The 27,448-nt window shown below is 43.3% G+C and overlaps 1 protein-coding gene across 1 annotated transcript in view; it reads left to right on the forward strand.

Annotated features, from left to right (window-relative positions):
* The window catches only part of CDC20 (cell division cycle 20), a 164,646-nt gene extending 138,179 nt beyond the window's left edge, over positions 1-26,467 (forward strand). The window contains exons 10-11 of the mRNA XM_033915283.1: positions 7,001-7,118; positions 26,143-26,467. Coding sequence (XP_033771174.1) covers positions 7,001-7,118; positions 26,143-26,321 — 297 coding nt within the window. The 3' untranslated portion in view covers positions 26,322-26,467. The remainder of the gene's footprint in view (positions 1-7,000; positions 7,119-26,142) is intronic.
* Positions 26,468-27,448: the final 981 nt, after the last annotated feature.

Consider the following 27,448-nt stretch of genomic DNA (forward strand, 5'->3'; position numbering starts at 1 on the left):
AGTACCTCCCCCAGTCTAACGTCTCTATTAAATTTTAACGAATCAGGATCTTACACCAGAGAACCCCATTCAATTTCTTGGTTTAAACCTCTAGGTGTCACTGTCTAATGAATAAATCCATTTTTGTTTATAATTTCCACCCTCCCACCCTTCTTGTACTTGGTCTATGACCCGCCAGCTAATATCTTCTTGCGCATGTAACTCCCAATGCTGAGCTTCAACCACTTAAGTTTAGAATTCTAGATTTATGTTTGTTCAATCTGATGTTAATCGGGCGACTCGTCCTCCCCACATATATAAGGTCGCATGGGCATACTATAACGAGATTTACATGTAGTGGAAGTTTTTGCAGATATTAATAAATCCCTTTGTGGAGGCTGCCAATCCCTACCTTCCACTGTGATATCACACCACTGATATCTTAAGCACTTTCTATGTCCTACAGCCCTCTGTTCTACATTATCGTTAGTCTTATATCTGTACCGGGCTAAGTGTTCACCAATATTGTTCCCCCTACTGTAGGCTATTATGGGGAATTCATCAAATATTTCGGGAACTCCCTGCATTACATGCTAGTATTTTTTTCATACTATTAACTAGGTTATTAGACCCAGTGTAATAAGGGAGCACACAAACTATTCGTGAAGTGCTAGGATTTTCTTCAGATTTATCATTCTCTCCCTGGATATTAACTTGCTGGTCATTATTGAGTGGTTTCAAGAGTAATTCACGGTTGGCGAACTTTGCTCTCAGGAAAGCTCTTCGTACCGATTTTTTGGGGTACTCTCTTGCAAGAATTCTAGATTCAAGATGTTTTGATTGATGTAAGAATTCTTCATCATCTGAACATATACGTTTCAACCTGAGGAATTGTCCAACCGGTAAATTAAATTTCAATTTAAATGGATGGTGGCTGTGGAACTTAAGTAATGTTTAAAGATGCCGGCACTGTTGGTATGAGGTTTTTTTCTCTCCATTGTATATGTCCAAACTGATTTATTTCTGATTTGACAAATTTATTTATTTATTTATTTATTTAGATTTATATCCCGTTCTCCCAGTAGCTCAGAACGGTCTACAAGTAAACATACATAGTAGAAGTAGTTAGGCAAATAAATGTGCAATAGGTTTAGATGTTTGGACATACAAGATTGTGCAGTATTTTTCAGGTTACAGACAATTTTTCAGAGTACAGACAATTTATCAGAGTACAGACTAAGAGAGGTCTATACTGAAATTTAGGAGAAGTTAAATAGAGGAGAGAAGAGAGAGGTGGGGTTTAAGGGGGGGTGTAGACTGAGGGAGATCTTTTGTTGAAGAGGAGGGTCTTTACCATTTTACGGAATGTCAATAAAGAGTTCTGTTGCCTGAGTTGGGGGGGGAGTTTATTCCAAAGATGTGGGATGAAGTGGCTGTAGGATCGTTTGCGGGCAGTTTCTGAGAGGAGGGACCTTCCAGGGGGAATGCATAGGCGTATTTCCGATTTTGAGCGGAGGGTGCGAGTGGGGGTGTAGATGGGAAGCTTAGATTTTATGTAGGAGGGGGTGGTGGCATAAATTCTCTTGTGGGCTACTGCTAGGGCCTTGAAAGCACAGCGCTGGCTAATTGGGAGCCAGTGTTCAGCGCAGAGTGCAGGGGAGACGGGATCATGGTAGTTGAGGTTGTGTAGGAGGCGGATAGCTGCATTTTGGACACGTTGGAGGCGTTTGAGATTATTTTTGGTTAGTCCATTAAATAGGGAGTTACAGTAATCCATTCTGGAGAGAACATATGCGTAGAGGAGTTGGGCGAGGTCAGGTGTGGAGATGTAGGGTTTGATCCTTTTCAGTTGGCGGAGGTAGTAGAAGGAGGTGGAGATTACTTGGGATATGTGGGCGGATAGGGATAGGTGTCCATCTAAGGTTACTCCTAGGCTGCGTACCTGATCTGTTGCTGTTAGTAGAGTGGAGTCCCATGCTAGGGTAGGACGTGTGAATTTGGTGCTTTTTTTCCTGATCCATAAGAGTTCTGTTTTAGTGGCGTTTAGTTGAAGTTTGTTGTTTGACATCCAAGTTTTCATATCGGAGAGGCAATGTTGGAGGTTAGTAATTTGGGACGATCGGTTCTCACCTAGTGGGAGGAGCAGCTGGATGTCATCTGCATAAGAGTGGATTTTAATGCTATATTTCTGCGCTATATCAATGACAGGCCTGATGTAGAGGTTGAATAGGAGGGGGGATAGAAGGGCGCCTTGAGGAACACCATATTTTATAGGCTTGGGGCGAGATTTGTGAGTTCCTAGTAGGACGGTCTGGGTCCTTTGAATAAAAAGTTATTTGCTTTGGAATATACAATATAATCTTGTTGTTTTTTTTATTTCTGGGTTTTTTTAAATATTACATCGGGCCTCCAGTGAGGTAAAGTAAGTAGCAGCCTTTCACTTCAATTTCAAAAAATAAATAATTTAAGTTAATAGTGCTTAGTGAAATCCAAAACGAACTTTTAGATATAAGAGTGCAGGACTCTACCAGCTCAGGCTTGAATAAATCATCGCACTCCTCCCTCCCTACCAATAAACTGTAATGACGGTCTATTAGCCACCAGAGCAGCAAAAATAGACCACCACCTCTCAAATCTACTGACCTTGATGCCCAACTACAAAACATTCAGGAAAACCATACTATTCAAGAAATTTGTCAAATGATCTAACCAAACCGTATCGACCATTCCCAGATCCTGACGCTTCCTATAGCTATCAACCTTGTAATCTCCCTGGGAATGCCTGGGCTAATTTCTTATTGTAAACCGCCTAGAACTGAAAGGTATTGGTGGGATAGAAGACATCAATGTAATGTCATTTCTTTATGAACAAGATGAAAATATTCAAAAAAGGATAAGAGTGTACTTATCTCTGCTGGAACAGTTGTTGTGTCCTGGGCTCATAATACTTCAAGTCCAAAAGTGCTTAGTGCTCCCCATTCATGTCAAAAACACCAAAAAAAAACCATAATAAATATCAAAGATTAAAAATTAATCCAAAAATTAAAAACAAATCCACAATCATAGTCAATTCCATATTGAGTATGTTGATACAGTCCCTGTAGGACTCCATATGCTAGGTGTTCAGTCCCAACCTGCAATGTGGGAGTTGTAGAAATCCACAAACCTTTCTCAGCCTGAGAGTTAACAACCCCCCCCCCCCCCCCCAACCTGAGAGCTAGCAAACATATCCAACTACAATTTGTGCAAGCAATCCGTGTAGAAGTCTCTTACAGTTACTTTGATTCTTTTTCTTATTTTTCACTTAAAGTTTGTTTTCTCAATGGCTTCAGTGCCTTGAGATCCCTTCCTGGTGATCTCCTGTCAGAGGAAAGGATGCAGTCTCGCGGTGCTAGACTGCTGCTTCATAGAGAAACTCTGGTGGATTTGTGGAGCCAGTGTGGTGTGTGCCACCATTTCAAGACTTGGGGTCACTTCCCCTGGGAGTCTGCATGCCTGTGACCTTGTCTCAGGTTTCAAGCACAGACTGTATGCGTCTGAAGTGAAACCTGCCCTGGTTTCATGGCACAGGCTGCCTTTCCCGCTTCCGATTATATGCAGAGGATCTCGCTGTCCGGCTGGCAGTCTGAAGATTTCAAGTCTGGACTCATTTGGAGCTGTTTCTGAGGTAGCATGTTTGACCATGAGGAACCAGATAGATACAGTGATCCAAAAGGGATACCATACTCTATGGAAATTGCAGACCATCAGATCCTATTTTGAAGCTGCTGCTTTCAAAATCTTAGTTCAGTTGTTACTTCTGGGTCTATTAGACTATTGTAGTGGTTTTTTGTTGGTGGTTTATTTTTTTTTAATCTTTGAGTTTTAAAACCAACAAAAATGCAATATTGTATCTATACAAATAATATTCATATATACATTTATAATCAATCAAAATCCACCCAACCAACATTTCATAAGGGACTATAAGAACATAAGAAGCGCCATCTCCGGATCAGACCTTCAGTCCATCAAGTCCGGCGATCCGCACACGCGGAGGCCCTGCCAGGTATACACCTGGCTTATTTTATAGCCAACCATATCTTTATATGCCTCTCTCAAGGAGATATGCATCTAGTTTGCTTTTGAAGCCTAGGACTGTTGATTCCGCAATAATCTCCCCTGGGAGAGTATTCCAGATGTCAACCACTCTCTGTGTGAAGCAGAACTTCCTGATATTAGTCCTGAACTTGTCCCCCCTTAGCTTCATTTCATGTCCTCTTGTCCGTGTCAAATTGGACAATGTAAATAATCTTCTCTGCTCTATTTTGTCGATTCCTTTCAGTATTTTGAAGGTCTCGATCATATCCCCACGCAGTCTATAACCATACAAAGAAATACCCCCTTCTGCCCTCCCTCCCCCTGGGAGAAGCCCGAGGTGCCTCAGCCTATTAAAGCTTTAGGCACCTCCCCATGCATCAGATGCGCAGTGGCAGGCAGGGGGTGCAAGAGCAGGAGGACTTCACGCTTCCTCCTGCTCCTGAAGATGGAGGCCTAGGAGCAGGAGGGACCAGGCACCCATCCTGCTCCCAACAATTTAAAAGGTACGTGGGGTGGGTGAGCCGGGCCCAACCTGGAGTGGGCTGGTCGTGTGGCAGTGGGGCCAGTCGGGGGTGAGGCAGAGAGGTGGTTGGGAGGTGAGGCCAATGTAGCAGGAGGGACTGAGCATCCCTCCTGCTCCTGAATTTGTATAAGGACATGGGGCCGGGCCTGGCCAGTGGGTTATTCTCTCTGGCTCCCCCGACTCTCCTCTCTGCCGTCGTTACCCGCAGTGCAGCCCTGCTTTTAAACCACGGGCTCGAACTGTGGGGAAGGGGGCCAGAGAGTCAGGGTGAGCAGGGCGGCTATTCAAGGCAGAACAACTGGGGGAAGAACATTGGGAAGGCAGGCTAGAGAGATTCGGGGAAGCAGGGCCAACACAGAGCAAAAGAGAACTATTTTATTAGACCAGGAGAGTCGGAAAGCCGATTGCGACTGGTCCCTAGCAGTCACTTTTTGCAAGCCCAGTCGGATCGAAAAAAAGTTTAGTGAATCGCACCCCTGCCTACTTTGCAGTTCCCCTCATTTGCATGGACGCACCAGAATCGGATTGCTACACAGGTTAGTGAATACTGCAGGAGGGAAATCTGGTCACAAAGGGCTCGCAAATCGATCGGTACACGATCGGTTTGCTTAGTGAATCTAGCCCATGGTTTGGATAGGCTGGAGTGAGCTTCAATGACAACTCCAGTTTTGGAACCTAAGAACAGTACTGGGTAGATTTCTAAGGTTTATGACGCAGAAATAACAAAGAAAATAAACATTTTAATTTAATCATGAAATTGTAGTGCATGTGATTTACAGGGCAGACTGGATGGACCATTCTGGTCTTTATTTGCTGTAATGTACTTTAAGCTTCTGGGAGTGCTCTTCTGAGACATGTCATCAAAAAATACGGCTGCAGTGAAATGTGAGACTGTTGGAAAAAATATCTAGCTGGGATGAACTTAGATCCCAACCAGTGGCCTGTACTAAACCACAAGCCATAAATACAAAACACAATAGCAGTAAATGATGAAGATAAGACTGCATGGTCCACATAGTCTGACCAACAAGTTTCAAGTTCAAGTTTCAAGTTTATTAAACATTTGATGGATCGCCTATTAAAATTGCTAGGCGATGTACATATTCCAGGTAAAAGAGACAAAGAAACTAACATATTTATCCATAAAATTACGTAAAGTACATACTTGAGATGGGAGGAAAGAAATTAAAAAGTTACAATCTTGGGTTCGGTAAAAAAGGTAAACACAAACTGCCCCGTAACATTTAAAAAACTTTTAAAAACCTATTTATTCAATGACGCTTTTAACACTTGAATTCTATTCGTTTTAGGGACTCTTCTTAAACTGTGCTTTGGATTTTACCCCTTACCTTTTGTGCTAGGCCCCGTGCAGATCGCCATTAAGAAATGGGTACTGTGAGTTCCTGTAGTCTCTCGAGACTACGACGGGAACTCCCTACAGCTATTTCCTAATGGCGATCTGCACGGGGCAGGAGTGTAGGAAGATCGCTCCTGCCCCGAAAGCCCACTAGACCACCAGGTAAGGCCGGGATGCCAGGGGGAAGACTTGACTTAATGTGGTTTTTTTTTTTCTTTTTTCCCCCTCCCCGTGAAATCGCGATTACCGAAACCGCGAATGGGGAGGGGGAAGTGTACCTAATATGCTATCCAGGCTATTGGAATCTGCATGACCATGTAGGACATATGAAAGAGCAATAATTTTACAATAAAACAGAAGCGGAGAGTGTAGTGTAGTGGTTAGAGCTACAACTCAAACCCCATGCTGCTCCTTGTGACCCTGGGCAAGTTGATTAATCCTCCGCTGCCCCAGGTACATTGTGAGCCCTCTGGGACAGGTGGAGAAAATGCTTGAGTACCTGATTTGTAATCTGTTCTGAGCTCATTTGGTAGGACAGGCTATAAAATCAAATGTTTGTTTATTTGTATTTATACACCGATGTTTGATACATTAAAACCTTTGGGAGCTCTTGGTGCCATATCTTACCAACCTTTTGGAAAGACCAAAATTAAGATGGTCCAGTGAGCCAGTAGCAGACAGGTTGTGTTATGCATATATGATAGGCTTCACAAAAGGTTCTAAGTTGCAGCATTCCATGCCAGGCTCTATCTGATGTTGGCATGGTGGTACAGATGTGCCTTTTGCTGTCCAAAGAACACCTGCTAGTGTAAGTAATTTAGTTTTAATTGCCTTTATCAGGCATGTATCAACTACTGAAAGCATGGATTGTGTGAGAACTGCCCATTGCAGAGACAAATTAGAACAAACATTTTCTCTGCACCAAAGCAAACTATTGACCTTTGAAGTTGACTACATGCTGAGTAACTGAAGGAAATATCTGGAATCTTGTATTTTTAGAATCTAAAAAGATGAGCTGCAGCATTTATTTTTCTAACCTATAACGTTTTTTCCCTCTGAAGGTCTGTTCTATCCTTTGGTCAACAAATTACAAAGAACTAATTTCTGGTCATGGATTTGCTCAGAATCAGCTTGTTATATGGAAATATCCCACGATGGCTAAAGTTACTGAACTTAAAGGTAGGTAATTGCTTTTTTTTTTGAGAAGAGAGGATAGTAGAGATGTTTTCTGAATCTTATTTGTTTTTGCTTGGTCAGCTTCTTTTATTACTTTACCACCACTGCCTTAAAGAATAAAACAATCCAGGATTCTGTTATGGCCCTTCCAGATTCAGTACGCTAGGTTTTCAATCCCTTCTCACAATCCAGGAGTTGCAGAAATCCCAGACACTTTTCTGAACACAAGCTCCACCCACCTCATAGAGAGAGTTAGACCTCTCTCTATGTGGTTTTCAGTTTCCGCAAGCAATCAGTGCAGAAGTCTTTTGGATTTGCTTTGTATCTTTTTCTTTTCTTTCTTTTTTTTTTGCTTAAAGTTTGTCTTTTTGGTGGCTTTAGTGCCTTGAGGCCCTCTGTCAGAGGAAAGGACGCAATCCTGCAGAGCTGGATTGCTGCTTTACTGGAATTTCAGTGGAGCCAGCCTGCTGAGCCACCTATCTGTACTTGGGGTCCTTTCCCCTGGAAGTTCGCTTGCCTGCTGACATAGTCATGGTTTCAGTGCAGGCTGTATGCATCCTGAGTATAACTCCTCTAGGTTTCAGGGCGCAGGCTGCTTTTCCTGCTCCTGGTCGCTTGAAGAGGATCCGTGGGAGCAGAGATTAGTCGGCATTTGTCCAACTGGCAGTCTAAAGATCTTCAAGTCTGGTCATTTTAGAGCTATTCTGAAGCAGAAAATCCTTTTCCTCCATTCAGCTGCACTGAAACCAGTTGACAGGCAAGGCACTTCGGACACTATGAGTACACTTCCATTATTTCCTATGGAAACTTTGGAAGGTGGTCTATGAAACTCTCTAGAACTCGTTTCTGAGGGTAGATTCAGGTCTCCCAAACCCCAAATTGCTATTTTTTTATTTTCAGATTTTTTGCTTTTGCTACTTTTGGTGCAAATTCACTGGTGGTGGCCATCTTGGATTTTTATTTATCTTTTTTTCAAAGTTTTATTTCTGCCTCAAAACCCCTCCATTTGATTAAAAATCATGTGGGATGGACTTCCCAGCTCCTAATCTATCGACTGTGTGCATTGATTGTGCAGTGACTGTGCCACAGCACACTGGAGGAGGGGGCGGGAGCTTTGGATTTCGCTTCCTTCTGGTCCTCAAGGGCTGGGAAGTTGGCCTGGATCTATGATTTCGGGGGAAAAAATCTGAGGCCATTCTGGAGTCTGGCCCAAACACCGGCATTACAAGTCTGGACTCTATTGGCATAGAGCAAACACCTCAAAAGGGCCCTACAGTGGATAAGGTGTGACTTTTCACCAGACCTTTTTTTTTTCCAGTTCCTCTGGAAAGTTTATTCTTCAGACCCAGCTCAATGGACACAGCCAGTGGGAATGTCAATTTCTTCTGAACCAATTGTGTTAGTGGCAGAGATCCCTTTTCAGGATCCCTCTCATCTGGCTATGGCAGAGCTCGATTGCATTATGCCATACGGATGTTATGCTATTTTTGTCTCCTGACACTGCATTTATTTTGGATCTGGCTGATACCCTTGCTGGGACTAGTACAACACTCTCACCCTGAGTCCCTGGATTTGGGCGAGGACCCCTCCGTCAGCAGACCTTTTAATCATGGATTTGTCTACTGTTTTATTGCTGAGGTTCTGAAAGAGCAAATATCTGGATACTCCTCTTTTCACGTCATTGTTCGGTCATGGACCGTTCATGAGCATTTAGCCTTGTTGAGGTGCGGTTATTCAGAGGAGGTCCTCAACGCTCTTGAAGTCCAAGAAACCCTAAACTATGGTTTCTTTTGCCTCAGCCTGAAAGGCTTCCCAAAAGTGGTTCTAGCTTTTCTTCAGGCAGGCTTAGATAAGGGTTTAGCGGTGGCCTCCCTTAAAGTTCCAGTAGCAGGCTTTTCGTGCTTTAGGGCCCGCAGGGGTTCTAGTTTGCTTCATTCTCATCTGGATGTGACCAGGTGCCTGAGAGGAGCGCTTAGTTTGCGGCCTCCCTTGCATTCTCTTTTCCCTTCATGGAATCTTACCATCGTTCTACAGGGCCTTAAGGCAGCTCTATTCAAGCCACTGAAGATTGCTACTCTTCTGGATCCGATGCTCAGACTGTCTTTCTGATCGCTTGTGTCTTGGCACAGCATATTTCAGAGCTTCAAGCTCTTTTGTGTGGAGACCCTTCATCTGCAGAAGGAATCCACTCTGGATTTTTCCTTTTGCCTCTGCTGTACTTCACTGGTCTCCTTAGTTCCACTTGCAGTTCTTCTGCACAGGTGCCTGCAGAAGTTTGTTCTGCTCTCTACACTTAATTTTATTCGGTGTTCTTCTTGTCCCTTTCTTGGGGTTTCTGGTACTTGTAGCGTTTTTTTCAGCTCTGCCTGCTTTGAGAACACACAGACTTCAGCTTATAGCTGTTAGCCAGCCTGCATAGTTTTTTTGGGAGCTCAGGATCTCCCTGAAGGGGTCTCATCTACTGTTAAGCAGTAGTAAAGCGCAGGCTGTTGGGCGGCCTTAGACTCTGGTATCTTGCAGGGTGCTAACTGCATCTTCTTGTCTCCGCCCGTCCCGGTGCACATCCATCTTTATATAGGGTTGGAGGTGTAGTCAGGCTTAGGGTCTGACTAACAGTCAGAAGATCAGCTTTTTAGAGGCATTCCAAGCATGAGGCAGATCCACAAACAGGTCATAGTGAGTATAGGCTGTCACAGCCTGTGAAGTGAATCGGGAAAGGTTTGAAAGTGGGGTTTTCAGTGTTTCTTCATGTTTCCCTGTGTTCCCAGACCTGAAAAATCCTTAAATCTGTGTTTTTTTTAATATTTGCTAAGTGTAAAAAATATTGTGATTTTGGTGCAAATTTGTTGACAGTGGCCATCTTGCAAGTGGCACATCGCAGAGTTTTTCTCAGAGCTTCCGACGATGGTATGCCAGTTACAGGTGATCCCAGCCTTCTACCTTCCATTCTGCGCCCTCTGCCAAAAAGGCCAAGGGATGAGCCTCTACAGAAAGGCAGCAGACTCTCTGCATTTCTTCCCGTCTGGATTCACATTTTGTCAAACCAGTGGGTCTTGGACATTGTTCGGTCAGGCTACAAACTGGAATTTTCACGGCCTCTAGCAGATTGGTTTGTGGACTCTCCTACAGGTTGCCCGGACAAAACGCTCAAGGTTCAAGCCACCATTCAAGGCTTGCTGGATATTCAAGTTATAGAGCTGGTGCTGCCCAAACACTTGGACTCAGGCAAATACTCTATATACTTTATCTTTCCAAAGAAAGGCTCAGAGGATTGGAGGCCTAGTCTGGATTTTCAGCATGTGAATGCGGCTCTCAAGATTCCACGCTTTCATGTGGAGACACTGCACTTAGTCATTGCATCAGTGGTTCTGGGAAAGTTTCTTGCCTCTCTGGATCTCATGGAGGCATACTTGCACATTCCTATTTTTCCGGCCCACCGCAAAATTCTTGGCAGTTTCATGTTCTGGAACAGCATTACCAATTCTCAGCTCTGCCTTTTAGGTTAGCGACAGTGCCTCAGGTTTCTGAGATACACGTTAGTGATTTTTTTTTTTTTTTTTTTAGACAGTTTACCATATTGGCACAATATAGCGAGTATGAACTGTGTCCCACCAAACTTGTGTTAAGGAGTTTACTCTGAAAACAAACATGTAGAAAAATAAGGAGACATGTTACAGCATATACTTACACCTCTCTTAACTTGCACAAAAGTGATGTCAGCATGTTCAGAAATGTTTGAGACACTTGCTTTTACACTTGTACTGTACATTTGTCTCTCTTTGCAAGAACCAACAATAGTCTCCCATCATACTAGGATTGAACTTTCCCTTTCTGCTTTCCATCACTTTGATATCTTGTTGAAATCTTTCCCCTTGCTCATTGTTGACATCACCAAGATTGGGGGGAAGAAGTGCATTTTAAGTGACATTCTGGCACCCATTAGCTGATATGCTGTCAGCATGTTATCCACAAGCTCAGCATAATTCTCTGATCTGTGATTACCAAGAAAATTCTGAACAACCAGCACAAATGCTTCCCATGCTGCTGATTCAGTTGGGTTCAGCTTCTGTTTTAATGCATCATCAAGGATCAGTTCACGGATTTGGGGTCCAACAAAATACCTTCTTTGATTTTAGCTTCACTTTTCTCAAAACCAAACGTACTTCTTAGGTGCTGAAACACATTGCCATTTCTGTCCATTGCTTTCACAAAATTTTTCAGCAGACCCAGTTTTATGTGAAGTGCCAGAAGATAGATTTTCTCATGATGTACTAACGGCAGGTGCTTCACATTGTATCTGTCGGGTAAGGATTCATCTTGCTTTGGCCATTGTTTCTGCCTGTAGTGGTTGGCATCATCACGATTGTTCCAAAGACACAAGAAGCACATGTATTGGTGCACCCCAATTGCTCATGTATTTGATGTACCCCAATTGCAGACCCAGAAGGAGTGACAACTTTAAGATCACCATAGAGGTTCCACTGGTGATCTGCATAGTGTGTGTTTTAAATGTCTCCATCGACTCGTATGTTTCCTTCGACCCAACTGCAAGAGCAACAGGAACAGATGGCTTCTGGTTTCCATTGTGTAAAAGTACTGCTTTAAGGCCTGCTTGAATCAATGAATATGACTACAGAAACAAATGTTTCCTTACATTTGGTAAAAGGAAGCCAGGATGGTGTGACGATCATGGAAAATAGATATTTTGGTGTCCTGCCTTAAACGATTCCATTGCTTCAGCCTTGAACCCAACAATTCTGCTTTCTCCTTTGACAGTGACAAGTCTCTAACCAGATCATTAAGGTCTTGAGTTAGCGGGTGATGTTGTTTTTCATCTACTTCAGGTTCATACAACTCCTAAACAGCAGCAGAGGCACATTCTTCATCTGAGCTTTTGGTGCATTGTGCTGCAGATGTGGAAGAAGGACTTGGAACTGGATTCTCCGAGTCATGAGGAACGGGTTTAATTGCTGACGGGCAATCAGGATACACAATTTTTTATTTATTCCTTTGTGAATCCAGCAATTTTTGTCATATAAAAATAACAGGTTGAGTGATAATTGTTGGTTCATGCCACACCATGGGTACATGAGGTGCCCTTGCTTTATCTGGTCACCAACTTTACAGTCAAAATAATGCTTGTGTGCACTTTGAAGTCTGCTGGACAGATTCTTTTGCTGATCTTGTGCACTCTGAACAGCAGGAAGGCAGGAAAAGCAGAGAGAGGAGCCCGATCCTGCAGGGGAGCGTGAGGCAGTCCGCCCCTCCCCCGAAACCAGCGGGGTCTCCTTGATTTTAGAGCCCCACACCGGCGATCTGCCTTGCCTGCACTCTGAACAGCAGGAAGGCAGGAAAAGCAGAGAGAGGAGCCCGATCCTGCAGGGGAGCGTGAGGCAGTCCGCCCCTCCCCCGAAACCAGCGGGGTCTCCTTGATTTTAGAGCCCCACACCGGCGATCTGCCTTGCCTGCACTCTGAACAGCAGGAAGGCAGGAAAAGCAGAGAGAGGAGCCCGATCCTGCAGGGGAGCGTGAGGCAGTCCGCCCCTCCCCCGAAACCAGCGGGGTCTCCTTGATTTTAGAGCCCCACACCGGCGATCTGCCTTGCCTGCACTCTGAACAGCAGGAAGGCAGGAAAAGCAGAGAGAGGAGCCCGATCCTGCAGGGGAGCGTGAGGCAGTCCGCCCCTCCCCCGAAACCAGCGGGGTCTCCTTGATTTTAGAGCCCCACACCGGCGATCTGCCTTGCCTGCACTCTGAACAGCAGGAAGGCAGGAAAAGCAGAGAGAGGAGCCCGATCCTGCAGGGGAGCGTGAGGCAGTCCGCCCCTCCCCCGAAACCAGCGGGGTCTCCTTGATTTTAGAGCCCCACACCGGCGATCTGCCTTGCTTGCAGTATCCCTTGATATTCTTAACAGTTATTCAGTATACCTTGCCGGCAATATACCGTGCCATTCTTATTAGTTGGTAAACCTTGTTATACCTTGTTATAGACCACTCAAGCCCCGATCCGCCTCCCCCCCATTGCCAGACGGGAGAGGAGACTTTTTTCAGTTATTTTATAGTTATTATTTATTTACTTATTTATTTATTTTTACTTTTTTTACTTTCTTGATTTTGCTTCGGGAACTCCAGCAGCGGGAGCCAGCCCACGCCGCCAGAGAAGGAGAGCATCGGACCTGCAAACAGGCCACTCAAGCCCCGATCCGCCTCCTCCCCATTGCCAGACGGGAGAGGAGACTTTTTTCAGTTATTTTATAGTTATTTTTTTACTTTCTTAATTTTGCTTCGGGAACTCCAGCAGCGGGAGCCAGCCCACGCCGCCGAGAAGGAGAGCATCGGACCTGCAAACAGGCCACTCAAGCCACTCCACAAACAAAATGGAAAATTACATATACAAAACCACACTTGCCATCCTAATACTTTCACTACTCATTTCCAACTGGCAAACCACAGGATATCACCTATCACCCATCCCAATTCTGACAACAACCTACAGACAACCACAACCACCCAGAAAAATCCACACCACGAGAACCCTAACATCCTGCCCACTGACCAGCCAAGACCACATTCCCACCACCTGGGGAAAAAGACCTCCACCAAAGCACAAGACTACTACTCAAAAACAACTCACACCACCAAAAAATATCCTCTACCTTAATTGCAATCCTAATTCCAACACAAAATATACCTCGTTAACCTGTGCCTACATGAATATAAGATCAATTAGCCCAAAAGCAAACCTAATTAAAGACTGGCTGACTGAAGAACAACTAAGCTGTCTCTTCCTAGCCGAAACCTGGCTAACATCCAATTCGGACCCATGCATAACCGAATTCTGCCCCAAAGGGTACAAATTAGAGCTGGTTTGTCGAGAAAACAAACGAGGGGGAGGACTAGCTATTCTAGTACAAAACAACCTCAACCTAAAAGTTCTACACAAACACTCAACCCCTCACTTAGACCTTCTTGCATGCCAACTCTCCGACAATACACTCACAGACACCTTGAACTGTCTATTATGCTACATCACTCCAGGAAAATGGAACACTTCAAAACTTGAACTCGAAGAATTCATATTCCAGAACTCTCTAACCTCCACATACAATTTGCTCCTAGGAGACATCAATCTCCACCTCGAGGACCACACATCCAAACAAGTAGACGATATACTCACATACCTCGACGCCCTATCCTACCAGATCCTCAATCCTGAACCCACGCACGAAAAAGGCCACCAACTTGATATAGCAGCATTCACGTCTCATAACCTCCACACCCCAAAAATTCATATCACCAATGGTACCTGGCATCCCTCTCTTTGGTCAGACCACCACAAATACACTTTTACCATCAACTGGCCTCAAAATAACACAAAACCCAAGCCACAAAAAACAACCTTCAAATCTAGACAGAAAATTGAGCCTGCCACATTCTGGGATAAAGTTGATCCTATAATCGCCCCCATCGACCCAACTGACTTCGTAAATCACTGGCGCATCCTAAGTGAAACAACCTTGAACGAGCTAGCCCCTGAAAAAACCAAACATAGAACCTGCAGATCCTCAGACAAGTGGTTCGACTCCGAACTCCTCCTACAAAAAAGGCATTGCAGACAACTTGAAAGATCTTGGAGAAAAAAGAAAAGTGATCAAACCAAATCCGCTTGGAGAACCCAAATCAAACTATACAACATCAAACTTAAAGAAAAGCGCAAAACATACTACTCTAAACTAATTGGCACAAACACCTCTGACACAAAAACACTCTTCAACTTAGTAAAAAAACTTACGGACACAAACCCATTCCTTGCCACTCAAGGCAATAAACCACCAACAGCTTCTCAACTAGCAGACCACTTCAAACACAAGATCACTACAATCAGAAATACCTTCAACAACTCAACCACCAAACTCTACGAGATAATAACCCCCACAACGGAAGAAGCCATATCTGCAGACAGAACATGGACCACATTCCCAACCCTACAATGGTCTGATTTGAACCGACTATACAAAAAATACAGCCACTCCTCATGCGACTTGAACTACTGCCCATCGTATCTGCTTACAAATGCCTCCCTTAAATTCAAAACCAACCTCATGCAATGGATTCAAAGCACTCTCATAGAAGGTCAATTCCCACAAGATCTTGGAGAGATCATAATCACACCCCTACTGAAAGATCAAAAAGGCCCTATAGACGCTCCTACCAACTACAGACCTATCGCTTCGATCCCATTATATGTCAAACTGATTGAAGGACTTGTGGCTCAATACCTCACCAACTACCTATTTGACCATAATATACTTCACTCCTCTCAATCAGGATTTAGATCTCACCACAGCACGGAAACACTACTAGCAACACTACTAGACATAGCCCGACAACACCTCAGTAAAAGACACAGGATCCTAATTATCCAACTAGATCTTTCCGCCGCCTTCGATCTAGTCGATCACACCATATTACTCCAGATACTTGATGCAATCGGGATCTCAGGGGTGGTTTACAATTGGTTCCAAGGATTCCTTAAAACAAGAACGTACAGAGTTAAGACAAACAACACGAAATCTAACCCATGGTCAAATCCATGCGGAGTCCCGCAGGGGTCACCACTATCGCCCATTCTATTCAATCTCTTCATCTCCTCCCTCGGCACCACTTTAGACAACCTAAATGTAACATCATTCAGCTACGCAGATGACATAACTATTCTCCTCCCCTTTGAAATCCAAGACCACACCTCAACAAGACACCTGGAAATAATTCTGGAAGAAGTAGAAAAATGGATGACAAACCACAAACTGAAACTAAACTCGGACAAAACCAAATTCCTAATGCTTGAAACGGACAAAAACCCATCCAAAACAGACCTAGAAATTAAAGCAACCAAATACCCAATCCAGACCTCACTCAGAATCTTGGGAGTGCTGATAGACAGATGCTGCACTATGCAGACCCAAATCAACAAAACTACCCAAAAAGCATTCTTCACAATGCGCAACTTAAGAAAAATAAGGAAATTCTTTGACAAAGAACACTACAGGATAATTGTACAATCCCTGGTACTAGGTCTCGTGGACTACTGCAATATCCTTTATCTACCATGCCCCACAAACACGATCAAAAAACTTCAAACTGTTCAGAACACAGCCCTTAGACTAATTTACTCACTCGGAAAATTTGACCACATCACCAATGCCTACCTAGACTCACACTGGCTACCGATTCGAGCCAGAATTCAATTCAAACTATACTGTCTACTCTTCAAAGTAATTAACGGTACTGCACCCACCTACCTAAATGACCGCCTAAACCGTAACCTTCCAACCAGAACAAGAAGAACACTGACATCATTCACATACCCACCACTCAAGGGTACTCACCGCAAAAAGCTTTATGATAGCCTCCTGGCAACACATGCTGCAAAACTCGAACCTTCCATCACCAGATTGTTAACCACAACATCAGACCTCAAGACATTCCGTAAAGAAATCAAAACACTGCTGTTCAAAAAGCATATACAATCTACCTAACCTCCCTCACCCCATCCCCTAAGAAACCAAAACACTGCCGTCCAAAACATCTTCCGATGTTATTAAGTCTTTACTATCATTCTGTTATTAAGTCTCTATCCTCAAACTGTATTCTCTATTGTCATGTACCATCCTGGAAATGTCCAGTTCTCTTCTTATGTAATCCGCTTTGAACCGCAAGGTACAAGCGGAATAAAAATCACTAATGTAATGTAATGTAATGTAAATTGACTGCAAACATAACAGAAATTATCAAGATGGTTAAAACATTTTTTATCTTCCTCCTTTCAGATATATTAGTGAAAGGAGGAAGATAAAAAATGGAATTGCTAGGCTAAAAGATGCTGGGAACAAATATGTGGAGAGTGATGAGGAGAAAGCAAATGTGCTAAACAAATACTTCTGTGTTCACGGAAGAAAATCCTGGAGAAGAACCGAGATTGTCTGGCAAAGTTACACGAGAAAATGGAGTAGATTCTGCGCCGTTCACGGAGGAGGGTGTTTATGAGCAACTTGAAAAACTGAAGGTGGACAAAGCGATGGGACCAGACGGGATCCATCCCAGGATACTAAGGGAGCTCAGAGAGGTCCTATTAAAGACTTGTTCAACAAATCTCTGGAGACGGGAGTGATTCCTGGGGATTGGAGGAGAACGGATGTGGTCCCTATTCATAAAAGTGGTCACAGGGATGAAGCAGGAAACTACAGGCCGGTGAGCCTCACTTCAGTTGTTGGAAAAATAATGGAAGGGTTGCTGAAAGAAAGGATAGTGTATTTCCTTGAATCTAATGGGTTACAGGATCCGAGGCAACATGGCTTTACAAAAGGTAAATCGTGCCAAACTAACCTGATTGAATTTTTTGATTGGGTGACCAGAGAGCTGGATCGAGGACATATGCTAGATGTAATTTACTTGGATTTCAGCAAAGCCTTTGATACAGTTCCTCATAGGAGGCTGTTGAACAAACTTGAAGGGCTGAAGTTAGGACCCAAAGTGGTGAACTGGGTCAGAAACTGGCTGTCGGTCAGACGCCAGAGGGTGGTGGTTAATGGAAGTCGCTCGAAGGAAGGAAAGGTGACTAGTGGAGTCCCTCAGGGTTCGGTGCTGGGACCAATCCTGTTCAATATGTATGTAAGTGACATTGCTGAAGGGTTAGAAGGAAAAGTGTGCCTTTTTGCAGATGATACCAAGATTTGTAACAGAGTAGACACCGAAGAGGGAGTGGAGAATATGAAAAAGGATCTGCAAAAGTTAGAGGAATGGTCTAATGCCTGGCAACTAAAATTCAATGCAAAGAAATGCAGAGTAATGCATTTGGGGATTAATAATAGGAAGGAACCGTATATGCTGGGAGGAGAGAAGCTGATATGCACGGACGGGGAGAGGGACCTTGGGGTGATAGTGTCTGAAGATCTAAAGGCGAAAAAACAGTGTGACAAGGCAGTGGCTGCTGCCAGAAGGATTCTGGGCTGTATAAAGAGAGGCGTAGTCAGTAGAAGGAAGAAGGTGTTGATGCCCCTGTACAGGTCATTGGTGAGGCCCCACTTGGAGTATTGTGTTCAGTTTTGGAGACCGTATCTGGCGAAAGACGTAAGAAGACTTGAGGCGGTCCAGAGGAGGGCGACGAAAATGATAGGAGGCTTGCGCCAGAAGACGTATGAGGAGAGACTGGAAGCCCTGAATATGTATACCCTAGAGGAAAGGAGAGACAGGGGAGATATGATTCAGACGTTCAAATACTTAAAGGGTATTAACGTAGAACAAAATCTTTTCCAGAGAAAGGAAAATGGTAAAACCAGAGGACATAATTTGAGGTTGAGGGGTGGTAGATTCAGGGGCAATGTTAGGAAATTCTACTTTACGGAGAGGGTGGTGGATGCCTGGAATGCGCTCCCGAGAGAGGTGGTGGAGAGTAAAACTGTGACTGAGTTCAAAGTAGCGTGGGATGAACACAGAAGATTTAGAATCAGAAAATAATATTAAATATTGAACTAGGCCAGTTACTGGGCAGACTTGCACGGTCTGTGTCTGTGTATGGCTGTTTGGTGGAGGATGGGCAGGGGAGGGCTTCAATGGCTGGGAGGGTGTAGATGGGCTGGAGTAAGTCTTAACAGAGATTTTGGCAGTTGGAACCCAAGCATAGTACCGGGTAAAGCTTTGGATTCTTGCCCAGAAATAGCTAAGAAGGAAAAAAAAAAAAATTTAAATTGAATCAGGTTGGGCAGACTGGATGGACCATTCGGGTCTTTATCTGCCGTCATCTACTATGTTACTATGTTATGTAACCTCGTCTGTTCATAATAATTATAATATCTTAGACAAAACCAAACAAAATATAAAAATTCACAGATAGAAAAAACAGCACAATCACTTTTTAGTATAAACTTTCAAATTACTGGTATATGTGGTCAATGAGCTGTAAATGCAATATTGTGTTAGAGAAACAGTAAAATACTGACGCTATAAGGTAGCGTTTTTTGACAAAAATGATATAAGCATAAACTGACGCATAACTTAAAAACAGGATGTGATAGTTGAAAACTGTTTCCAGGTTTATAATCAGCATGTGGCCCTTGTTAAGGTACAGGTGTCAGAACTCCAATAGCAAAATAGTGTAATAAATGGAAAAAGGGAGGAACTACAATATCTTGATAGGAAAGAGTGAGGGGAAAGTACACGAGGAAAGAGGACAAGGGATTGATGTAAATGATGTCTTAATCAGACTGAAATGTGTTTCGTTCTAAAATTACTCCAGCTTCAAATAATGAACAAAAGTAAGAAAAGTGTAAAGCGTTGCAGTGCTCTGCATACCATAGGATGGAATATAGTTAAGATTTGCAAATCCATTGCAAAATATTTTATTACAATACGGCCTTTCCCAAAGCCATAGTTATAATAGATGCTGGTGATGCACTTAATCAAACTCAGCAGTGAAATCCAATGATATTACCCCCATAAGTCATATAACATACTTAAGCCATTGATTCCCACTAACCACAAATCTGCAGAAGGGTGTCGCTTTAAGATCTTGAAACTTCAGTAGAGAAAAGCTCCCTCTACAGTTTTTCCTTCTGCAAGTGAAGAAATCTTTTCCCTGCAGGCAGGCTGCTACAAAGGATGGGTTCGGTCCAGAGGAAGGCTACTAAATTGATATGTGGTCTTTCTTCACCATAAGGCGTATGGGGACAGACTTAAAGATCTCAATCTGTATACTTTGGAGGAAAGGCGTGAGAAGGGAGATATGGTAGAGATGTTTGAAGACCTACGTAATATAAATGTGCATGAGTCGAGTCTCTTTCATTTGAAAGGAAACTCTGCAATGAGAGGGCATACAGAAGAACACAGGCTAGTGCTTGTTCATCTTGTTTAGAAGGTGAATTCAATAATAAAGTTCTGTTGGCATATAACGCTCTCTTATATGCCTTGTGAATCACTGATGTAAGATAACCTCGTTGTTGGAATCTGAGCTTCATCTCACTAGCTTTTTTGCCATAATCCTGAACTGTCGTGCACAATCTTCGGAGACGTAAAAATTGTCCCACCGGGATATTATTTCTCAGATGTTTAGGGTGAAAATTACTATATTGCAATAGGTTATTCCTATCAGTAGGTTTCCAAAAAATAGTAGTGTTAAAATGACCCCGGTGTATTATGCAATACCACGAGGCTTTTCAAGACTTACCCAGGTTTGCATTTTCTAAACAACATAATTTAAAACAGCAGTTGGTACATTCACAGTTTTTTAGACAACCATACATCAGGGCACTGGGGCAACACAGCCCTTGTGGACATTGTAGGATGTGCCAACATAGTACCAGCTTGGAACAAATGTCCTGTAATTTAAATAATTTGCGTAAAATTAAATGCCCCGAAATGGACTGCAATTTCCGACAAGTCGTGTATATAATTCAGTGCCCGTGCCATGTCTTTTATGTAGGGTGCACTACTCCAAGTATTAAGATTTGAATAGGAGAACACATCAGTAGAATTCGGTTAGGTGTTAGAGAAGCTCCCCTAGTCCAACACTGGCAAGAAAAACAACACAATGTGATGGGGTTAAAATATTCCATACTTGATACAGTTGTTACTACCAGAGGATTAGATGTAGCTCATATGTTATGGAAAAGAGAACAAAAATGGATTTACACCCTTAATAATTTGTATCCGCATGGACACAACAATGAGATAGAATGGCTGGCATTTTTGTAATTCAGTTTAATTCACCATTTACTTTTTTATCATTTGTTGGCTTGCATGGGATTCATTCACTTTATTGATCGTATTTGGATACAGTTCAGCATACAGGTTTTTTAGTTCCAAGATCTCACACATTTTATGTCATTACGCTCTTACGTACGTAGAGGATCCTCCCCTGCTGTTTAAAAGGAGAGAAGACCGCAGCGTCTTTCTGGCAGTTGGAACAATTAGAATTTACGTTGCTACCCAGCAGTGGTATGTATTTTTTAGATCTTTGTGGACCCTTCTCCGTGGTCCAGCATCATGAATTATTTTAAGACTGGAGCCATAGTGTGTGTATGAAACTTTCTACCCACACTTGACTTAGTCATATTTCTATTTTTAGGTGTGTTTGCACATCACCAAGTGAATATAACAGTTACTAATCGCTTTGAGGGATTCTTATAACATTCACAATCGGGTCTCCTGAAGCAGAAATCGAAACGGGGCCACGTTGGGACCCTTGGAACTTTATTTACAAGATAAGTGAAAGTATCACAGCTTATCCACAAGAGTGATGGTTGCATTTTTGTTATAAGAAGAAAAGATTCCATTTTCTATTTGAGTGTTTCAGAAGGACTTGATATTTATTTATTGAATTGACCTTGGCTTGGAGCGTGATCATTGTTTGAAGCAATTGCAGTGACTGGAAGGTGAACTCTTTACAAAAAGGGGAATTTTTATCCTTCCCCACAGAGTTTCATGTCTCTGAGCAATTAAAGTTTAATTTTGATCACCCTCCACAGACTGGTCATTTTATTTGAAGTCAGTTTATTCTTTGTAGTTTCCTCCAAAGTATACAGATTGAGATCTTTAAGTCTGTCCCCATATGCCTTATGATGAAGACCACATACCATTTTAGTAGCCTTTCTCTGGACCGACTCCATCCTTTTTATATCTTTTTGAAGGTGCGGCCTCCTGAATTGTACACAATATTCTAATGCCTTCTTAAATTTCAGAACTTTTATATATAGTGTCTAACATACTATCTTTCTGTTATGATCCCATGTATTCATTTCTTGTTATAAGTCGCCTTGAGCCTTTATAGGTATAGTGTGACACACAAATCCCAAATTAGATTAGATAACTAGATTGCTTACTAATTCCCTAGAGATTGGTGATGCCTGTCCCCAAATGTTTAAGAATGGAGTGGATTATGTGGTTGATACCCTTTAAAGACAACATCAGAGTCCTGAGTAACGTTGCAACTTACTCCGATTCTGCCCCCAAATGCTTTGGATCAGACAATGGGCAAGCGACTCAGCCTCCAAGGTGACTCTGAGCAGATTACCCTTCAAGGGGACAGATGCTTTTTTGCAAGAGCTTAGACAACTTCATCACCAGTCTGCTGGATTGCCGTCCCAAATCTTTTCTGGACTGCAGGAGCCATCATTCTTCTGGGGGTGGCAGAGGCAGTGTTTGTGGCTCTAGGACAGGGCTACCCAAGTCCGGTCCTCGAGATCTACTGGCAGGTCAGGTTTTCAGGTTATCCACAATGAATATACGTGAGAGAGATTTGCCTGCACTGCCTTCTTGGTATGCAGATCTCTCTCTCATGCATATTCATTGTGAATATCCTGAAAACCTGGCCTGCCAATAGATCTCGAGGACTGGACTTGGGCAGTCCTGCTTTAGGAGATTCCATCAATTTTCCTTCTATTTACTCTTCTCAGAGGCCCTTTCAGGGGTCCAGACAGAGATTTGGTAGTTAAAGGTGCCAGCAGTTCAAGGGTTCCTGCGGTGACTCAGCATTCAAGAAGCAATAATAATGCCAGTACAACAAGCCGCACCTTCTTGTATCGGTGGGTGGCTTCGGCTTTTTGGATGGAATGAGAACAGATTTTGTCCAACCGTTAGGTTCTGGATATTAGTTGGGAGGGGCACAAGATCAAGTTTTCTCAGCCCCATCCAGATCTGTTCCTCGACTCCCCATCCAGATGGGCATTCATGCCATACAACCAGTTCCTGAAGAAAAATCAGGCAAATACTCTTTATACTTCATAGTGTCCTAAAAAGGTATTGAAGTTTGGAAGTCCATTCTTGATTTGAAGTCAGTAAATGAGGCCCTAAAGGTCTCCTGCTTTTGTATGGAGTCGGTCTGCTCCATTGGCTCCAGGAGAATTCCTTGCCTCTCTGGATTTGATGGAGGCAGATCTTCACATCCTCAGCTTTCCAGATCACAGGAAATATCTAAGATTCCACATTCTATAGCGAAACTTCTAATTTATGACATTACCTTTCGGATTGGCCATAGTTCCCCTGAACCTTTACCAAGGTGATGGTGGTTGTAGCAGCCCACCTGCGCAGGATGGTTGTCCAGGTGCATCCTTACTAGATGATTGGCTGATCAAGGTCCCCTCTCTACAGGATGGCGAGCAGGTAGTGAGCCTCCTGCAGAGTCTGGTTTTGTTAGTCAACTTCCAATAGTCACCTTCAACCGACTCAGTGCTTGGAATGTCTGGGAATGCGCTTCAACATGGCACAGGACTGTGTTTTTCTTCTGCTCACAGTACCTTCCTTTCTTCGATGGTAGTTTCTGCCTTCCATGTCAATCAGGATCTTCGTTTACCTGCCTTTCATGCTACGGGTTTAATGAAGCAGGACAGAATTTTGAGGAGGCTGGATGTGTACATAGCCCTACTTATCTGTCTGGAGGGGATTAATGATTCCAGATTTTCTGATCATCTTTTTGTGCTGACCATCCACTCGAGACATGGCAAACCAGCTTCCAAGGCTTCCATTGCCAGAGGGATTCTCATGGTGATTTCTTCTTCCTACATTGCCTGTGGAAAACAGCCACCTATCTCTCTTGCAGTGCATTTGACGAGATGTAGCTTCCTGGGCAGAGTCTCGGGCTGATGAAATTTTGTAGAGCAGCTACTTGGGCTGCTCTTCACAGTTTTTATGAATTTCTACAGAGTGAATGTGATGGGTCGAGAGAGTGCCGCTTTTGGGTCCTCTGTTTTGCAGTCAGGCTCATCTCTCCCTCTCTGCTTTAGAGGGCGAGGGGGGAGAGTCAGTCGGGAAGTGCTGCAATGTCTGGCTTCCTCCCGCACCTCCCTTTACATAATTGCAGCAGAGAGCAGCCTGCAGAAAGGATCACAAGTAGTTTAGTGATCCTTGCAGGTTGCCATAAGCCTCAGGAGCTGTTGTCCTTCTGCCGCGGTTCTGCCCCTCCTCTGACGTCAGAGGCAGGATCACGGCAGAGGAACAACAGCTCCTGAGGCCTATGGCAACCTGCAAGGATCGCTAAAGTACCCACGATCCTTTCTGCAGGCTGCTCTCTGCTGCAATCAGGATATAGGGAGGTGCGGGAGGCCAAAGGGGAACACACAGGCCTTCGGAGGGGAGGGACAGCCTTCAGGGGTGGGGTGCAGGCCTTCAGGGGGGACAGACCTTCAGGGGTGGGGTGCAGGCCTTCAGGGGGATAGGCAGGCCTTCAGGGGTGGGGTGTAGACCTTCAGGGGGGACAGACCTTCAGGGGAGGGGCCCTGGTGTATAGGTACACGGAGGGCGGGGGGTTCAAAGAGACGTGCATATGCAGGACTTTGGGAGGAAGAAATAATGGATCTAAAAACAGGAGTGGGAGAGAGATGGTGGATAATGGGATTTAGGGAGGGAAGGAACAGAAAGGGAGAGAAGTTGGACACAAGGGATGGTGTGGAAGGGGGATAGAGATACTGGATAGGAGGGTAGTTGGGAACAGAAAGGGAGAGATGGTGGACCCTGGAGTAGTGGGGAAGGAGGGAAAGATGCTGGATGAAAGGGTAGTTGAGAAAAGGTGGATCTGTGAATGGAGACAAAAAAAGGAAAGTTGCCAGACCTTCCGGGGAGGGAAGGGAAACGGAAGGGGAGGACAGAGATAGAAGATGAATGGTTAGCACGGAGAAAGAAGAAAAGGAGGAGACCCTGGCAAGCAAGTTATCAGAAGACAACCAGAGCCTAGGACCAACAGGATTTGAATATTGAACAGACAACAAAAGGTAGAAAAAATAATTTTATTTTCTGTTTTGTGATTACAATATGTCAAATTTGAAAAGTGTATCCTGCCAGAGCTTTTGTTAGACCGCAAACATGAGCTAGGACAGGGGTAGGGAACTCCGGTCCTCTAAAGCCGTATTCCAGTTGGGTTTTCAGGATTTCCCCGATGAATATGCATGAGATCTATTTGCATGCACTGGTTTCAATGCATATTCATTGGGGAAATCCTGAAAACCCAACTGGAATATGGCTCTCAAGGACCTCTGAGCTAGGATTTAACAGAGAGAGGAAAAGTCTTTTTTGTTTGTTTAGTTTGTTTACACCACAGCGCCAGTGTGGTTAGTAGAAGGTAAAGGGGGTGAAGAGGCTATAAAATAAACCCACCAGGATGTTTTATATAAACACCCAATTGGGCAGGAAAATCGAATTGAAAAATTGATTCAATAGGCTGAATCGAATTGAAATTTTTTTTCCTGAATCAGGCAGCACTAGTATGCATAAGCAGTTGTTCCAGATCTTTACCCCATAATGCTGCTTGATGTGAGAAAAGATGTTGGTGATGTCAGCTAAAGTATGAACTCTTGTGTTTATATGTAACAACGAAAGATTAGGTTCTTATCTTGAAATCTTGTTTCTGTTAATATACACAGAAGTTCATACAGTCCACCCTGTGTAGGCTTTTGATTTGCCTGATTTCTGCCTCGGACGTTGCCACTGTCCATCTCGGGACTTCTGTGTCTGCGATTCAGCAGATACATCACTACAGGAACAAAAGGGGCTCCCTATTTATTTTCCCCTTGGAGGGTTCTCTAGCCCCTACTAGTTGCACTTAGTAGGTTGATTCCTAGCTACTCATATGCATAATTTATTGTTCATTGTGTGCTTTTTAAATGTTCTATTTCTTAAGTTTTAGAGCAGAACAAAATATGCTTGTTGCTGGGGAAGTTCTCCATGCTATTTTCCTCCTATTTTCTGTTTCAGTGGAATTTTATTGCTTTGGTACCATCTGAAGAGGGAGCTGTTCTCAACTGCAGAAGGGGAGGAGTTCAAGATCTTAAAGTGACACCCTTCTGCAGATTCACAGTTAATTGGAATTAACAGCTAATGTACGGACTCTTGTGTCTATTAACAGAAACAAGATCATCGAGGTAAGAACATAATCTTTCCTTATCCCACATAGAATAACCACCTATCTTCAACTTGCTGCCCAGCTAGTGTAATTGCTGCTCGTTCAGCAAATTCAGATACCAATGCCCTTATCCTCTTCTACAGGTCACACCTCAAGAATTCTAAACTTGGCCATGAGCCCAGATGGGAGCACAGTTGTGTCTGCTGCTGCTGATGAAACTCTTCGAATCTGGAAATGCTTTGAGGTGGATCCTATCAAGAAAAAGGAGAAAGAGAAAGTGAGCAGCAGCAAAAACAGCATTATTCACCAGAGTATTCGATAGAAACAGGGAAGAGTGGGAGAATGAAGGATGGAGATTAAAAATCATGAGGAGAAAAGGGCAGTGTGATAATTTGGTTTTTAAAGATGTTGGAAAACTGTATAGTTTGATCATTTATTATGTCTAATAAATCTTTTGCATATATGGTATAACTAGCCTCTTGAACAGATTTATTGTTCCTAACATGGGCTAGCAGTTATTCAGAATTTCCTAACTTCATTATGACACTACTGTTTGATTTTCTACCACACATTTTAGGGGTTAGAATTAAAATGTCTATATGCAGAATCAATGTCTAAAACATGTTATGCCTACATTTGAAAACCAGATAACAAAATAAACAATCCAAAACCATAGTGTACTGTGATGCAGTCACTAGAAGTGATTTCAGTTTATTTTTGTTTTATGACAACTATGTCATGTAATGCTCACTTCATGGATATGGGAATCAAAGTGATTTATATATATTTACATACCGGTACTTCTCTATCTGTTTTTTGTATATGGGTCATGGAATTTCTACCGGCTTGTGCACAGTCCTCTTTGCACTGTATTTTATACAAAAAACAAAGTTCAGAACCCTTCTGAAGTCTTCCATATTCTTTGGGTCATTAGTCTAATCCTAATAAACATGAAGTTCATGTGTCCTTCACAAAGAAAAGTACTAGATTCTTATCCATTTGAGCTCAGTGACTAAATATATTCTAGTGCAATAGGAACATCAGTCTTGACCAGTGGATTTTAGTCCTCCTTGACTGTAAAGTATGTAGCCTCATTTGCATATTCTTCTGCTCTGCCTCATCTCACTCTAGTCTGTGCAGGATCTTCTCAGTCTTTGTCTACACACAAAGTTGTAGGAACTTGTTTATTCAGGTTTTTTAACCAATCACGAGGCTTTTTATGCTGCAGAGGCTCTCAGTTCCCCTGAGACATCACTGGCTTTCAGAAGACACTCGAGTTAAGAGGTCTGTAGTCCACAGGCGCCTGCTTTGCTCGATTCCTGTGTGGCCAGTCTGCTTCAATAGTTCGGAGACTCAGGGACCATTTCCTTGGGAGCAAGCTTGCCACAGCTCTTCTATAGTAGGTTGAGTGCAGGCTGCTTGGCTCCAGTGATGTTTTTGTTCCTGGAT

Source organism: Geotrypetes seraphini, chromosome 12 (genome assembly GCF_902459505.1).
Source record: "Geotrypetes seraphini chromosome 12, aGeoSer1.1, whole genome shotgun sequence".
Taxonomy (NCBI): Eukaryota; Metazoa; Chordata; class Amphibia; order Gymnophiona; family Dermophiidae; genus Geotrypetes; species Geotrypetes seraphini.